This window comes from Crocodylus porosus, unplaced genomic scaffold, assembly GCF_001723895.1.
Source record: "Crocodylus porosus isolate Cpor-Errol unplaced genomic scaffold, CroPor_comp1, whole genome shotgun sequence".
Taxonomy (NCBI): Eukaryota; Metazoa; Chordata; order Crocodylia; family Crocodylidae; genus Crocodylus; species Crocodylus porosus.
In genome coordinates, this window is record NW_017728924.1 from 4,899,837 (window position 1) to 4,916,859 (window position 17,023).

At 38.0% G+C, this 17,023-nt stretch overlaps 1 protein-coding gene across 4 annotated transcripts in view; it reads right to left on the reverse strand.

Moving 5' to 3' along the window:
• Window positions 1-2,168: 2,168 nt before the first annotated feature.
• Window positions 2,169-17,023, reverse strand: part of MTM1 (myotubularin 1) — a 51,500-nt gene continuing 36,645 nt past the window's right edge. For 3 of the 4 annotated variants that reach the window (XM_019540257.1, XM_019540260.1, XM_019540261.1), the window contains exons 8-15: window positions 15,638-15,787; window positions 13,680-13,868; window positions 11,786-11,971; window positions 10,354-10,560; window positions 9,103-9,195; window positions 7,409-7,522; window positions 6,899-7,075; window positions 2,169-4,733 (exon numbers count right to left, since the gene is read on the reverse strand). In XM_019540257.1, coding sequence (XP_019395802.1) covers window positions 4,566-4,733; window positions 6,899-7,075; window positions 7,409-7,522; window positions 9,103-9,195; window positions 10,354-10,560; window positions 11,786-11,971; window positions 13,680-13,868; window positions 15,638-15,787 — 1,284 coding nt within the window. In that variant the 3' untranslated portion in view covers window positions 2,169-4,565. The remainder of the gene's footprint in view (window positions 4,734-6,898; window positions 7,076-7,408; window positions 7,523-9,102; window positions 9,196-10,353; window positions 10,561-11,785; window positions 11,972-13,679; window positions 13,869-15,637; window positions 15,788-17,023) is intronic. The other variant, XM_019540258.1, reaches the window with a different exon arrangement.

Consider the following 17,023-nt stretch of genomic DNA (forward strand, 5'->3'; position numbering starts at 1 on the left):
GCGCGCGGCCTCACGGGACCCCGCGAGGCGGAAGTGGCTGCGGCCGCCTTCCGGGTCCGAGCAGGGGAGCAGCGCGGCGCGCACCCTGCCCCTGGTGCGGAGGGAGCGCAGGGCACGCCCAGCTGGGGGCATGGGCGCAGCCCGAGAGGGCGAGGATGGGTTGAAGGCCGACCTCAAGAACATGGATGGAGGGCTGGGAGATGGCTGGGGTGCGAAGGACGAGCAGCCGGAGGAGAAGCCTTCGCCCATAGCCACCATCTAGTCCTAGCCGCACTCGCAGCCCTGGGTTTTGGAGGGGTTTCTGCAGATGTGTAATCTGAAGCCTGTTTTGAGGCCACGTCTCACCCTTGAAGCAAGAAGGGGGAGTGGGGAAAGGGGAGGGTCACCAACACCCTTCAGGATGGCCCTGGAGGCTCCAGGAACGAGACTAGCGCGTGACCCGGGGCATTTGTTTAAATAAACATTAAATGTAGAAGCCGAGTGCAGTAGGCCAGCACATTTTTAAAACATAGTAATAATTTGCATCCACCTTCCAGACGTAAAGCCTACGCCCCATCATCGGCAGCTGATACGTGTGAGCATGTTTGCATTGCGTGTCACAGGCACGCTGATGTTTTAGAAACCTGGGATAGATTCAAAACACGAGATGGCCACCCTAATCTCAGCCTACGTATCAGAGAGCTGCGGTAGGAGGTCATCTTTGAATCAAAGGGTTGCTGACGATGAGGAGGAAAAATCTACCAGATAAGAACCTAATTCTGAAACAAAAAGTTTCTTTCCATGAAAAGAGGTATATATTCGTATCACTCTGAGTTAAAATTTTCCTGAACCAGCAGGGGCGTTACTTGGCAAACACTATCATCCCCAACTTAAGAACCACCAAAGCTTTTAAGCGCAGAACTCAACCACAGCTCCATGGAACAGCCCAGTCCTTCCATAATAAAAATCAACATTTTCTTAAAATGACAAACACAGACACCCTCCTTTCTGTAGGCTCTACAAATTGCCAAGCACACCCAGAAGTTCTCATACATAGCTATTCCTAGATGCATATCGTGCTAAAGGAATATTATTATTACTATTATATTTTGCATTATAAAAAATACGGGGAATCTTGGATCTACATTTACTACATTCTATTATATTGTTTGGCATATATATGACTGGAGTTTGACATTCCCAAATACATGTTATATAAGCATTTTGAAGTAGTATACTTTTTTGGAACAATAACAGCTCTACCACTTATCAAAAGTGATAGTACTAGGATACCAAACGTGGGGAAAAATTATAGGCAAAGATGATTAAGACGAAGCCATGGCTTAACAAATTCTACCTTAAAATAAAAATTACAATCTAAAATGCCAGTTCAGAGAAAACAGCACTAAGGGATTTAACTCTCTCACTTAGCTTACCTGTAACTGTAACATTTGGGTGGAGACCAAAGGTAAGCACTCTGTAACAAATGAATTTTCAGAAGACAACCAAGTAAGAAGTTGGGGCTCAATGCAATAACTAGGTGGTCATTCCAGGTCTTGAATATGGGAATGGGAGGACGTAGCTCCCTCCATACAACAGTTTGAGGCTGGCATTGGTTAATCAAATGCTTGGTATGTCCAATTGTTAAACTTATATCAGATATTTAGATGGATATCATGTTGGGGGGGGGAAGGAATGAGTTGCAGGGGGTGGGAAGGAGAAAAGGGCAGTATCTTTAATCAGAGGCCATGAGTGAAGTAGCAGAGGGAACATTTTATTCCAGTTGCATGTGCATCATTACCCTGGAATATTTAAAACTAAGTGTACTAATAGGCACCCAATATTACTCCTAGGAATGCTTGAGCAGTCTTGTGCACTCTTCCTGAACAGGTTTTGGCACTGTTTTCACAGAAGCTGTTGTGGTCAAACATAATAGACAAGAGCTAACTGTTATGAAATACTAGATTATGCTTCACAATGCCATGTCCTCATGGGAACACTACCTGACAACAATCGGGTTGTATATAACACAGCAGTATTTTTGCACACATTGAACTGCTCAAATGAACAACAGAAGTAAACTGTGTACTGAAAACAGCAACCACTGTACATACCTATCTTCATTATCACACTAAAATGTTCTTCAAAAATAAGGCAATATCCCAGAAATGAAGAGATTAATAAATTAGAACGTTTCAGGGGTTTTTTTATTTTATAAGATTTGTTTTTAATTCTATTAAAATAGCAATGTTTTATTTTAAGTCACTGACTCAACAAAGAAATCCGAGTGAACATGTAACTAAGTTATAGGCTTTTAAAGAACAAACTTCAGTTCCAACTACATAAAAATGAAGTGTCAACAATTTTGGCAATATAAAAGTGTACTGTATATATGTAATGAAACAGCAAGTGCATATAATCCTTTTCATCATGTTACACATTCTGAAATGCAATGTTTATTACACAATATTTACAAAATAGACTACTCAATTTTCTCAACTCCGACACTGCTGATAAAACAGATTATATGAAGCACTTGATACAAATAGTACAATACTCTTAAAAATCCTGATTCAAAAACCTAATGTTTTATAAACCACACACAAATAGGAGGCAAACATGCCAGTCTGCATAGTTTTAAATCTGCAAAGTTATGCTATTCAATGCAATAAGGATAAGTTGTTGGGTTGAATTAAGCCTCCTTGGTCATCTGCTGTAAAGCATCCAATCTATCTTAAAACAATGCCAAGATTCTGGAGGGGAACTGAAAGTTGCAGCTCCACATGTATGTGCTGAAAAGATGTACAAGAAAAATTCAGAGGAGAAAAAATATAAGTGGACATAAACCATGTGTATTTAGAACACATAAGCAGTACTCTGCATTTCCCTGAAAAAATAGTGCAATTATTTTAGTATAGTACTTACTGTATCAAATTAAGAGGTGCTACTTTTTTTTGTGCTATGAACAATGTTAATTTCTAAAACATTCCAGCATCCTCTAAACTACAACTTCTAGTTTTTTTTATGCTTTAAGTTTTTCTTCTGTATGCAAAATATTTACACTCTACAAGCCTTGGAGGAGAAGTTCTAATAAACCATATTTCAATATAATTACACAAACTTAATTTATACATAATCCCATTTAATTTTGTTGTTACATTTTGTAAATCAAACTTACCACATTTACAATAATTTACAACAGTAGAAGTTTCAAATGTCAACACACACTTCATTTAAAATAACCATTTTAGCTACAAAGTCTTTTACAAAACCTATACTGCAAAACATACTAAATTGACTGAACATCATTAAAACTTCCAAGTGTATGCAAAATATGAATTAAAACATCAAGTAGCAAGGTCTGTGCTGTCTCGAGAAATACTTGCAAGTAATATAAAAAATGCCTGAAAGGAGCAAATCATAAATTTAACAAGAGAAGCCTCTTAATTAATGGCCTCAAAACAGAGTTCATCAAAAGACTATTTCAATGCGCACATACTATTTGCAAATCTTGTATACTGAAATCCCTATAAATACTTTATAAAGAATAAACTTGTTAAACAAATAGGTTAAATATCCACTAAATGTGCTAGACTATACAAATTTAAGAGGTTACCAATGCATTAATGATCATCTTAAAATTTTTAACCTACTTTGGTATAAAAGTTGCTCTGAATAGGCACATTTTATTTTAGGAAATGCATACAAGCACAAACCGTATTGCTAATACTGGACTTTAAAGCAATGTCTTTAAAGAATTCTAGGTTTTTTTTCCTTGAAAACTATAATTTAAGCAAATCAACAGAATCAAAATCCAGAAAGTTTCACCTACATAACTGATCATTCAAAAATATGTAGTGTTCCATAGTTACCTAAAAAATCATTTTTCTTCCCAAGCCATCAAAATCCTTATCTATTCATTCTAAAAATCTTCACTTACAGTATAAAAATTAGCCTTTTTTTTTTTACATGTCGTCTTTGATATATACAGAGCAAGTTGAAGTATCACAAGTTTAAATTACCAAAAAAGTTCCTCTTTTTCAATTATTTTGAACAGAAAGCTGAAGTAGTTTTCAGTTAACCAGGAAAATTCTATTCCTGAGTATTTGGCTTTAGAAAGCTCAAGGAAGTTCTCTCAGGAAACTGAAAGTCCTTATCCTGCAGACTTATGCACATACCTAGATTTATCCACTATGAATAGTCCCTTTGAAGTCAAAGGCACTATAGACATAGTGTACAAGATCCAGCATATGCTTAAGTTTTTACAGGATGGTGGCCTAAACATATAATAAATACATATGTACTAATGAAAAAAAAAAGTTGTAATTTTATCAGTTTTCTTCAAAAGTCTAAAGCACCCCAGCTAACTGCAAATTGGTTAACACATTCCCAGTCCACAGGTTTTGAAAGGCACATAATGAATTGAAAATTTCTTTCAGTCCTCCTACTACAGAGAAGGTCTAATATGTAGTTAGGTAGAGGTCCAAACTAAGGCATTCATAATACTCTCCTTTTTGTACTACAGATCTGTGTTAAGCACCACTCATGGCTTCAGTGTTCTGAAGAAAGCAAACCACATTCTTGCTTCAAAAATGTGTTTGCACATGGGACATCATCTGTGACGGTGATGCTGATGAGGTTGATGAATTGGAGATCTTAGTATTATTTGTGATCTGCAGCTCTTCGAGTCTCCTCATGTAGTCATCACGTAAAGCTAATAGCTCCATGTAACGCTGCTCCACTGGATTTGGCTGCTAGAAAGAGATGCAACAAAACATTTTTACAACTTGATTTTACTTGCTCTTGAATGCCTTGAAGTTGCTCTGAATCAACCCAACAGGTGCCTGGCAGCATTTGATATTTGCATGCTGCAACTCCCTAACAGTAGATATTTCTGAAAGGAAGACCCAATGTTAAAAAGTTTCCATTTCTGTATCTATAAGAACCCTCTTTGCTCAAAAGGTTTCTCTGTAGCAAAACATCTAGATTTAGCTTACTACCAAAATAAGTTCACGCAACTTCAGTAACAACCAGCCATGTTTACTGCTGTTTGTTCCCATTCTACACAGGATATAAGCACATCTAGCCCTTCACAGCTTAAAAATGAAAGATTAAACCAAGACTTCAAAAACAGCAAGTCTAAAAGGGCCAAGTCACCAGGCTGCAAAAACAAAAATCACACCGGTAATATGTTAGCATCCTCAGAATTAAGGATTGTTCACTCTTTTAGTTACTTTAACCAAAACAGTCCTTTTCCATTTGTTAACTCTGTAACAAAACCCTGAATATCTGTCTTCTTAAATCTTAAACTTCAGGGCAAAAAATATACATATTATGGGCAGCTTGTTAAAAGGGGGAGGGAAAGGGGTAGAGAAAACCATGATCCATTTGAGCAGTTTCATCATTTTAATCTCTGTGATACAGAAAAGACTAATTAAATAGAAGAAAGATGCTGCATGCACCAAACTGAGGCAACGTAGTCTTTAGCATCCCCTAGATACATCCATCTCAAGGAGCTGTCACTGTGGCTTTACAGATATTTGCCACTAACTTCAGAAGTAATCCAATAGGGACCATCCATCTCAGTACACAATTTCCTGATCTCTACAAGACCAAACAAGTGCCACACTCCTTTAAGGGTTAATAAATGAAATACCTTACCTTCTGCTAATGTTTAAAGAAACAGATTAAGCTTCAGAGGAGAGAAGTATCATGTCACAACACAAGCACAAAATCAACATCTATGGTGCAGTCACTACCTAGAATCAGCAGTAGAACTACAAGGAGAACACTTAATATTAGGCTAGCAAAGTGATACAGCACTGGCTAGTGTCAGTTTGAAATAGCAATAGGGTCTTGTCCCAGCAACACAGGCTCAATGAAACATGTCAATTGTAAGTTAAGTTTCCTAGTGGAGAGAGGACTTAAATGGCACATGTATCTGTAAGACTGTTGACAACTTCACAGTATGTTAAAACTCAATGATATTTTTTAATTGCTTGTTGCCAGCAATAACCTATTCCATCTACACTTACAGAATACCAGTGCCAGAAATCAGATCAGTAATGGTAATGGGCATTACTGAAACATTCAAAAAGGTAACTGGCTAATTTTACGTCCCAAAATTGTTAGCTTTCCAAAAAAAAAAAAAGTCTTGTCTGTAGCTCCCCTTAATGAACTAGACTTTCACTGCAAAGAGCAAAAACTTTGAAATGAGAACAAATTAAAACTGGCAACATACTTGTAAAAAAAAAACACAGTATCCTGTTTAGTGTCTTCTAGGCTCCAGCATTCTGTAAATTCAGGAGATCAACTGCTGAAGAGAAGCTGTGCTGCCTTAAAAAACTCCTACTCTTTTCCAGTGTTTAGATGAAGACTGCTTCTGTGAGCTGACCCTGGCTTGCAGTGATAAAACAAAGCTGCCACATAACAGGTACCCAATAAGCTATTTTTGATGGTCTTAGCCAAAAAAGACCCACCAAACAAACAGCCACATAAAACTACCAGAATAACTGGAACTCAAGCTGGTAGCCTCAGAAGAGGCAAAGTAATTAATCCTAAACCATAAAAACAGTCCATCCCTCCAAGCCAGAACTGAGTCACATGAATAGGGCAGTGCGAGAAGTCTGACCTCTGGTGCCAGTATTCTCCCCATTTTAGGACAGAGCACTGTAGTTTGTTCTGAAGGTTTGTTTATCACCACCTTTCACAAGCAAATGCTTTAAAAAAAAAAAAAAAAGACAAAGGTTTGGGGAAGTATGACTGATGACACAGAGCAGTGAAATAATCTTAACCTCTAAAGCAGAGTTGTGTGTAGGCCAAGAGCATTGGATTTAAACAAGTAAAAGCAAAAATGATAGTCTACACTGTATAGTCTCTCTAGAAACATTTCACAGAACTTGGAAAAGAACTGACTTACTTGTTGCCGAATCCTTGGGTTCCACCTAATGTAATAATTGACCCAAAGTTCCAGGTGACGCATGCTGGCTACTGGATAAAGTGCTCGATTCAGTTCTTTAGTATAAAAAGGATTGATGTACTTGGCCTTTTCACTGTTTATCAATGACCATAATGACAATGTTTTTTCAGCCACTTTCTGAAATGAAATGGTAAGAATTTCAAATATGTATACAGTACAAGTCTGTTATGGTAACTGTGGTTACACTCTTCCAACTACAACAGAAGTACGCTAGACGAAGCGTCACATTTACAAATCACTACAGTAAAATATACATGTACACTAACTCAAACTGACAATGTACTCTAAAATTTGCATGTAGTCTTCTGAATACACGAAAACAAACTTGTTAGTACCAGTTCAAGTATGTCTGTGGTTCCTTTCTTGGCTATTTATAATTAAGCTGTTACAACTATTAGGATGAGAGTCTCAAAGCTATACAGAACTTTACAGATCATCAGTTTTACCTACCTCTTTGTCTCTGGCAGACTCACAGCTGTACAAAAAAGTACCAAATCGGCAGCTGTACAAGTGATCCAGAATCGTAATCAAGAATTGTTCATTGAATTCAAAAGCTGTAGGAAACTAGCAACAAAGTCAAGAGTTAGAGATTTGTTTATACATACGTGCTTGTGCATGCCCACACTTTTATAGCTACTAAGCTATAAAAGCCATTTAGAAAGTCTGTCACTTAGTCTACCCAAAAAGTTTCCCCATGACAAAGCCAGCACTATAAATGTGATGAATTGCTGGTTAATGGACAACAAATAGAAAAAGATGAAAATTCCTATGCACTCTTATCACCAGACAATACATCTCTTTAGATAAAGTGTACTTTTACATCTAAAACAGAGTGCCACTTCAAAATGGATGATTCCTTTAACACAAGACTGGATTCTGTGGTAAGTCAGGTGCTTTTTTAGTTTGTTTCATTTTGGTTTTGCCTTTGGGTCCAAAAGAAGATTAAGACTGAACTAAAAGAAGGAATTTGGAGGCGATAGGTAAAGAACCACTGCTATTTATGAGGAACATCTGTTGAGACTTCTCTGCCAGATGTAACTTAATATTAGAAAAGAATTTATCAAAACAAGATGCAGGCAGATAAGGCTTGAGGCCTGTACTAGGCTACGGGTGCCTGCAGTACGTGGTTAGCTGCACAGTACTGTTACACCAAGTAACTTTTTACCTTCAAGACCTCTCTCAAAATGGGGACAATAGGTTTCTATAAAAAACTGAATAAACAAATATCTGTAGCAGGAAGATGATGAGAGTCTACAGAATAAATTTGAACTCTATACTTTTATGAATCATTAGCTCTCTAGCAGACCTACAATTCTTAAGAGTCAACTGAAGTCACTTCATCAGTACTGAAACAGAAGAAAAACTAATTCACCTGCAGTAAAGTTAGTGAAAAAATTACAAGTCTATAAAGTGTCAACAAGTAACACTACTTTGCACTGCTACCTCAGAAAATTAAATTTTGAATAGCTTTGCTACATGAAAGAAGCTTTGCCATATAGATAATGCACTTAGTTTTGTAACTTAAAAAACGACAGCGTCACATTAGGGGTAGCAGCAGTAAGGAGCTTCCATAATTTGGACAGCACTGAACGGGTATTCAGTTTGAATTTAGAATGGAGACAGGAAGTCAGTCTCAGCACTCTTAAAGGAACCAGTGGGGGGATAAAACAAAAAAAAAAGCAAGAGAAGTTTTTTCTACGTACACTGACATTAAAGTGCTTCTAATTATTGTGTCCTCATGTAAGGGAGCTGTGTTTCTATGAACAGCTTGGGGAAAAGTTTAATGGAATGAATAATAAAAACTAACTCTAAAATAGGACCAAAATAAATGCAACAATCTACCACTATTCCAAATATTCCTAAGGAAGCACCCATTCAAGATACAACAAAGGACAAGGCATTTATGCATGAACCGTTAGTTAACGATCAAGAGTATAAACTTGCAGATTAATTTCTAGTTATTTAAAAAGGAAAAAAGGAGAAGGTTAAAACTTTGAACACAATACAACTGTGTTGCTTTCTGCTACCAGATCAGAGAACACTTGTAGTATACTTTGAGGATTTGGGCTCTCAATTAAAGATTATTTTAAAATAATATTGATTTGCTGGATTTTAACCACCTTTGACAGAGAAATACAACCTACCTGTTTAGACATTTGCCAAACACAATCAATGAACTGCAAAAAGATAGGTGATCTATCAGCATCAGCATGGTTTTTATCGCCATGGCCAATTCTCTGAAATGCAATAATGCAAATCTTATGTTAGTCAAAAATGTTTATTATACAGCCAATTCCATTAAAATAAAAGTCAAGATACAGGTTAACATGAATATAATGCAGCAATTTTAAGTCCATAATGCAGACCTGGGTAAGGAGTGATACTAAAAACCTGCTCCAGTTATAAACTGCTTTGTTGATGGGAGAAGAGCAGTTAAGTATTTATGAATGGTAGAGATCCAGAACCAAAACACTAGTTAAAAAAAAAACAAGAACTTTTTTGAATTCCTGCCCTAATAGTCTATCCTTAGAGTGCTAATAGCTTTGCTTGAGACTTCAGCAATTAGGAAGCTTTGATATGGGATGATGGCCTGTTAATTACTGAACTTCCTAAGTAGGTAGGCACCATGAGGGAAGGGGTAGGTGCCAGGGGATCCAGGCACTGCTGAGGGTGGGGGGCAAATGTTGCAGGGGACAGGCAACAGGGGGAAAGCTGCTCGACTTCCCCACTGCCTGCCCCCCTGCCAATACCTTCCCTGTCACAGCAGTGGAGGGGGGGAGGGAGGAACAGGGGGAGAGAGGGTCAAATTTAAGACAATCCTCCAATTAATTAGATTCTATACATGGGAAAACTATAACAACTTTATATTTTTTCCATGTGTAGAATTTAAATTATTGGAGGGTTGTCTTAAATTTGAAGTTGCCTTGGATTCAGGCAAGTACAGTAATTTGAAGGATTCCAAAAGGAAGCACTTCAAAGAAGTTCCTTGGTTATGGGGATCATTTTGAAGCACCCTGGCAATTTGCATGTCAAATGTGAGTCCACAAGTTATAGTCAGAAGGCTGAATCCTGAACTCCAGGCTTTGCTCCCTGGAGGACTTTTTCTATTTTTTTGCGTTGTTACCCCCTAAAAGCACTATAACAGTAGCCATTCCATACCTGAAACAGGAAACAAGAAGGTGACAAACTATGGGTCTTGCTGAAGTAAAAACTTGCTATGGAATGGCTTCAAAAGCGGATCATTCTGCTCAGGTGTGGCTAATTTATTTTTCATCACTTCAGGCTGTTTGAAGACTTGTTCAAACCTTGAAATACTAGGCAACTGGAAGGTTGAAAACACTTCCTGGAATGTTCAGAAAGCATCATTCCCGCTATTATTTTTTCCTAACTCTCACCGATGCAAATTTGTGTCCAAAAGAGATCCACTCCTTTTGTACCAGAACTTCAAAACCCACAACTGTTCTGTAGTAGCTGTCCAACATCAACATGGCCAGAGACGTTAGTTGTGCTGTTCGGTCCCAACCATCACTACAATGTACCAGCACAGAGCTCTTCCCTGAGGACACCTTATCTGCCACTTGAATAGCTCCTGTCAAGACAAGCTGGAAAAGGAAACAAATACCAGACAGCGTAAGAGATCAGTGCTGTTATCCTAGCCAACACATGTGATTTCTTATAATTTTGGTTAACCAGAGTTGAGGAAGAGCAAGTGGGAGAGGGGATTTTTTGTTTATTCTTTTAGTTACTTATTGTGAGATGAGTTAGGTCCCCTTGTCTGTTAGTAAAATCAATGTAGTCTAGTCTGGTTTTCCATATTTATAGAATTTTTTTTTGCTCTACTTCCAATTAAAAAACAAATCTGGACAGGAAGCTGTATCTTCAGAAAGGAAGACACTATGATCTACAATGGGATGTGCCTACTTTAAAAGTTATACGTTTCAAATTAACTAAGTTAGATTTCTACGGCCTGCATCCTTTCAATATTCTTATTTTTGCAACTATTTGCTGAAGTTAGAAATTCTATTTAAGGAGTAATTACTACAGCAACACATACTTTCTTCAAGCTTATATTTAATGTACAAATATAAAGGGTACTAAAATACAGCCAGAAGCATGATTATTAATACACACCTATTTCAATTCCATTACAAAGGGAAGTACATTCCTTATACTTTTGAAAGGAAATCAAATTAAGAGTTCTGTCCAATTTGGAATTACCATGCTCAACTTGTAGACAAATGCTACAGTTTTCTCTCTGCATTTTCTGTTGCAATCCAGGATATATCAGATAGTTTATAAAACAAAGTGACTATTGAACAGATTAAGAGGAAGTTACCTGGGGGCACTATCTTCCTCCTGTCAAAAAGCAAGGTATATTAACATTCAAAGCAATACATTTCACTTACGATTGCTAAAACAATGCTGCTAGCATGAGACACATATGACTAGCTACAAGTTATTAGATATTAGTCAGACTGCAAAGCCATATATGTTAATAAGACGTACTCCACATTGTGTGGCATACATAAAAAATGCTCATTAAAACTATCATCTCTTTCAGAAAGTAGGATCTAAGACAGCAACTCTGATACTTGAAAAACAGTTTTACATAACTTCCAACAAGCAAATTAGGATCTTTTATGACAGTAAATTCTGCAACTACAATAACTAAATGTTCTTCAATACATTTATAGAAAATATAGCATATTAATGCAGTTTAAATTCTCTAAAAATTAAATAAAAAGAAAAATTTTATACAAAATAAATTGTGACAAATCTACTCTAGAGAAACTATTCATTAAAAATACAAAACCCCAAAAAACTCACTTTGATATGTTCTAGCCAATGAGTTGATTCCAGACTTGACAACCAATGAGATTCTTCTACGTTAGGATAAACAATGTCCTTCAGCTTTTTTAAAGATTCCCTCATGACATGGATATTATGAATATCTAGGAAAAGAAGTTCTGCATTGGGATATGCATCTTCACTTTCATATCCTCCCCCAGTTGCCTAAAAAGCAAACAATTTTAAAATTTAGTTTGAATACTCACATATGCTCTATTAGTACAATACTTTAATTTAAAGAGAGATTTTAGGGTCTACTTTAAGACACCATGCAAAACATTTTAGAAGACAAATTTGACAGGTGACTACATTAGATAAAAACCAAAAAAAGCCAAGGCAAAATAGTGTTTTTCTTTAGGTATATAGATGCATGCTGTAAGAGGTATTAATAAGCCCCATAAACCTATATTTGCATAGGTGACTGGCTCCAAAGCTATGCTTTTTAACAAGGTACATGATGCACCAAATCCAGATCAACTCCATTAATCTAGGCTTTATTTTGTTGGGGAAAAAAAATCAGGTTAAGACAGCTGCACCTCTGAGCCACCCATTCACTTCACAGTATTCTCTTCTGCTCTCTTGTGCCCGTGATGCTTATCCTCACCGAGGTGGGCTGGATATCCGACAGTAAGTGCAGGCTACTTTGACACTGGGAGGTGGTGGAGAGGGGGACACCCACAATAGGGACCCAGAATGCAAGCCCTCACCCAGACCAGCAAAAGGCTGCCCCCCTCCCCCCATGCTAGATAGATGCCTGTTGTTCTTCTTGGGGTTTTTTTTGGGGGGGGGGTTGTTTGTTTTTTTTGGGGGGGGGAGGCGGGGGGAGGCGCAAGTACTGCACCAAACAGGGTGGCACAGTAGGGGGAATAATGATGCTAGGCTTCACCCATTTATTTTCTAAACACCTGGCTTCAAGCAGAATCAACAGCCATAGCTCCCAATATAATGCATGGAGAAGGGTTAAATGCCTCCAAATGAGATTCATGATGGCCAGCATGTTGAGTAGAACACCTAAGATAAGCATTAAGAAATGTTGAAGAGAGGGGTGTATCTCACAGTTCTCCAACTTTAGCACTTCACTCACCTGCTAGAGGAAAGTTCTGACTTCTAGTCCCTGCTTGCAAAACAGCTTCTACATTTTATCTAAGGACTTATGCAAGATATAAAAAATAGTGCTTGGAGCAGGGATTAGAAACCCGGTCTCCCCTCTCACGTGTGCTTCCTTACCCCTGGGCTACAGAATAATCATGTGCATTCTCCCTGTCCCACGGTACAATTTCAACAGGAGTGGTGGAGTTATAGGTATGTCTGTAGCTTAATGGTTCAGGCTCTCTCATGGAAGGTGGGAGATGTGGGTTTGAATTTACTCATGCCGAGAACCCAGGTCTACCACTTCCAAGATGAGTGCACCACCCCTGTATCCCTCTTTAAGCCATGTTTAAGTGAAGGTGGCTGTAGCTGTTGCGTTTTGCTGTCAGCATGTTGGGTGTGCTAATGTCACTACATAAAGAACCAGGCCCCTCATGGGATCTAGGTGGAAGGATACTTAGTTTGTGGAACCTGATCGGGGTCCCCTATCAGATAAGTGCGCAGATACTCCATACCCATCTAGACAGCACTCAAAGCACCTGGGGAACTTAGTGAACACTCAGGCAGCTATGGGCTGAGGTGAGGCTTCTGTGGATCACAGTCTCACTTAACACCCAAACTCCATCTAAATCCTTTTGTGGATTTTGGCATTGGTTTTGATGACGTGTTAATCATCATAGTGTTGTTAGTTTAAGTATTTATAGAAGCTTCATAGCTAGAAGCAGTGAACTTAGGGAAATTGCCTATTTTTTGTACTGGAAACAGAATTAGGATGTCTACTTACCTTGTTAGCTACTGCATTTACATTGGGCCTTGCATCATAGATGGTTAGTTTTGATATTTGTCCATTTGCTTCCCTGATGGTATCAAGATACTTTTCATCATCCTTATTCCGTTTACCACTCATACCTACAAGAGGTTGACTGCAGCGCATAATAACAGCTTGATTTTCTGGATGAATCCATGACAGCACCTAGTCACATGCCCAAAAAATATTAGCAAGCAATCCACATGGTTGAGCATCACATATTAAATCACACTAGTTAATATGAAGGTTCACATGTTTGACCTCATTAACATGAAAGAAATTCTTAGAAGTTTAGGGTGTGTATGGTCACAATTTTAAGAGTTATCAGCTCCTATTATTAGAAGCAAAGACATTACAAGATCTATTAATGATTATACACATATATTCTCTTTCCAATTTATATATGAAGAAATTCTGCTTTGTTTATTTTTACAATGTGAGGTTGCATAAATAATCCTGATTATAAACAAATGCAGGGATACCCAAATGAATTATGCAAGGGCTCAAAACGGTAATTCAGGATCATTAATTATTCCCATACAATTCAACGAGGGCCCCAGGATTCTACAACTTCACAGCCTGGCATTTTTCCATGATTTTAAGAATTTATGCTGCAGTCACAAGTCTGACATTTTGGGGGGGTTTTCCCCTTGCTACAGATGCCTTCGGTTTCTCAGTCGTCTCTGCAAGTGGGAGTTAACTGCAGTACAGAGTACATCTGCACTGTTCCACTAAGCCAAACATGCTAGGAAGGGGGCAATAAAGAGGATGGCGAGGTGAATTGTCAAAAGAACATTTCAAGGTCTGAGAAACCAGTAAGATAAACCTTTGAAGCTAGGTATAAAATTTCTCAGCTTGCCCTAAAAACCAATGAGGTAGAGGATTCTCAGTTACCTTGACAATATTACAGGCTAAGAAATAGAGTCAGGCCACCAGGAAAACATAGCATAACCCCACCGTCAAAAATAAACATAATCCTCAATTTTATATCAATGAGCTATACTGCATGGGGATGGGAAAGAAGAGCTATTTCATAGCAAAAGAATAAAATTAAGACTCCCTGCCCAAAGGATCAAATTTCATGGAAGACCATACAGCCTAGCACAAGGATTAACCCAGTTAAGGCTGGAGGAATGGGGAAGGAACTCAGTAGCGAGTCAATTTGGTACCTTCAGCATATCATTAAGCCTGGTCTAGCATTTCTTTTTAACATAACCACATGTGCATGGATGCACATTTAAATTATAAAAAGGGAAGTAAAAAAAAGCACCCCACAGGGATTAGTCAAAATGGTATATACTGAAATAGAAGTTTAATGCCCCAATATACAGCTACAGTTTATTTATTCTGTGGTTGCTAGTCAATATTTAAAGATGTTCTTCTTCACAAAGCAGTTTAACTTTAGAAAATGCACCCAAATAGGTCAAAATAGGATTACTTTATTTTTATTTGAATTTTTTAAGCTGACAATTTTGTAAAGCTAAAAAAAAAAAAGGGCTGGCAATTCAATCTGGACACCATGCAGGAGATTTGGCTTTAGGAGAAGTGACCTTGAGACTTATGTTCAACTGCCAGGTGGTTTCCATGCAAATGAGAAGGGTAACATTTGTCATCAATTCTTAAGTGCATCCAACAACAGTCGGTTCACAAAACAGTACAGATGGTGGCCCAAGGCTCATGCTCTATCAAGAAAAGGGAATGTGCAAAGGTGACAGTGGTTTCTCGAAAAGGGAAATTGAAACAAAACTGGGACAGGACATATTTCTGTGGTGGACCTAGTAAGGAGGATGGTCGGTCACAGCACTTAAGTAATCCAATCCATTTAAGTTACTTTACCGCAACTGAAAGAAAAACAGAGCCCCTCATGTCACATTTATGTGTATGCTTAGTGGCAATTACTCTTTAAGGCAAGTTCTGCTGTCTACAATACTTACTGGAATTCTATTTCGGGACCTAAATGCAGCAACCTTCTTGAGATCATCTTCTGAAGCATGATACGGGACTACCAAAAGTGATGGATACGTGTCACACAGGCTGTAATGTTCATTGATAAAAGTTACTCTCCACCGGTCATTGGGCAAGCCCTTAAAAACAACACACAGATAAGAGTACATGTTACTCTAGTATTTCAGGTCTCTATAAACTGCTCTTTGTACTTGTACTTTCACAAGCTATTTCAGCCACATGGTGGCAACGGAAGCTTAGAAGTTTACAGGACCACACAGAACAGGACTCTCCTGATGCTTTTAAACAATATAGTTAAAAAACAGGCTCTCAAACATATAGCTCTAATTTCCACAACAAATTACAATTTCTACATATCTAACAGTCAAATGAGCAGAAAACCATTTTAAAAATATTTAAATAATTAAAGGTACAGGAGGGAAAGAAAACATCTCCCCCACTCCCTTCTAGAAAAGTGCCTTTCCGCCTGGCCTAGGAGGGAAAAGTTATAAAGCACAGCTCCAAAGAAGAGGAAAGCCTGCTTTGAACCCTCACCCCTCTTAAGCCTTATACTCATTTAAAACAAAGAAATAAAAACATTTGCTGACCCTCCTGCTTAGATAGGAAACACAAACCACCTCTCAGCTGAGCAGACTGCTGATGGATCACCATATCACAGCACAGCTCAGGTAGTCCACCAGGGAACTGAGAGGGGCTGACAAGCTCCCCATCCACACATACACTCAGAGAGGGGTTTGTGTGGGTGTCTGAATTTTTACCTTTTCTTTAGGCCTGGGCCTCTAAAACTTGGACCAAACAGATGCTGCATGAATCTGGATACTCCTTAGCCCATCAGAAAAATTACAAGGAAAAAAATCCAAGACCGTTGTTATGGCTTGTTGGGTAAACATAATTTAAAACACTTAGCACTTATATGTACACCATACCATAAAAGAATCTCTGGAGCCATCTTGAGAAGGTGTTTACCTAACTTATAAGCGTGCATTTTTAATTAAATACACCATATACTTTCTTTTGTGGCCATTTTTTTTTCATGCTACAAAGAGCAATTCAAATACTGATGTGAAAATAAATAACTACTGAAAGAAAGTATACAGTAGCCATGAAAACCAGTTTAACCTTTTGGAAGTACCAGAATGGATCACATTTGCATAATTATTTTAAGTGCATGTGCATCACCCCCACAGCTTTTAAGACAGGGCTCTAAATATCCACAGTTAGACTCCTAGTGAGAAAATTTAAGGATTTTTTTCAAATCTGGCTTATACAGGATTTCATTGCAGGTGGGGATTTCAGCTGATCTCATCAAAACTTCTACAGCTGATTTTATAAACCTTGCATTTCAAAAGTTTGTA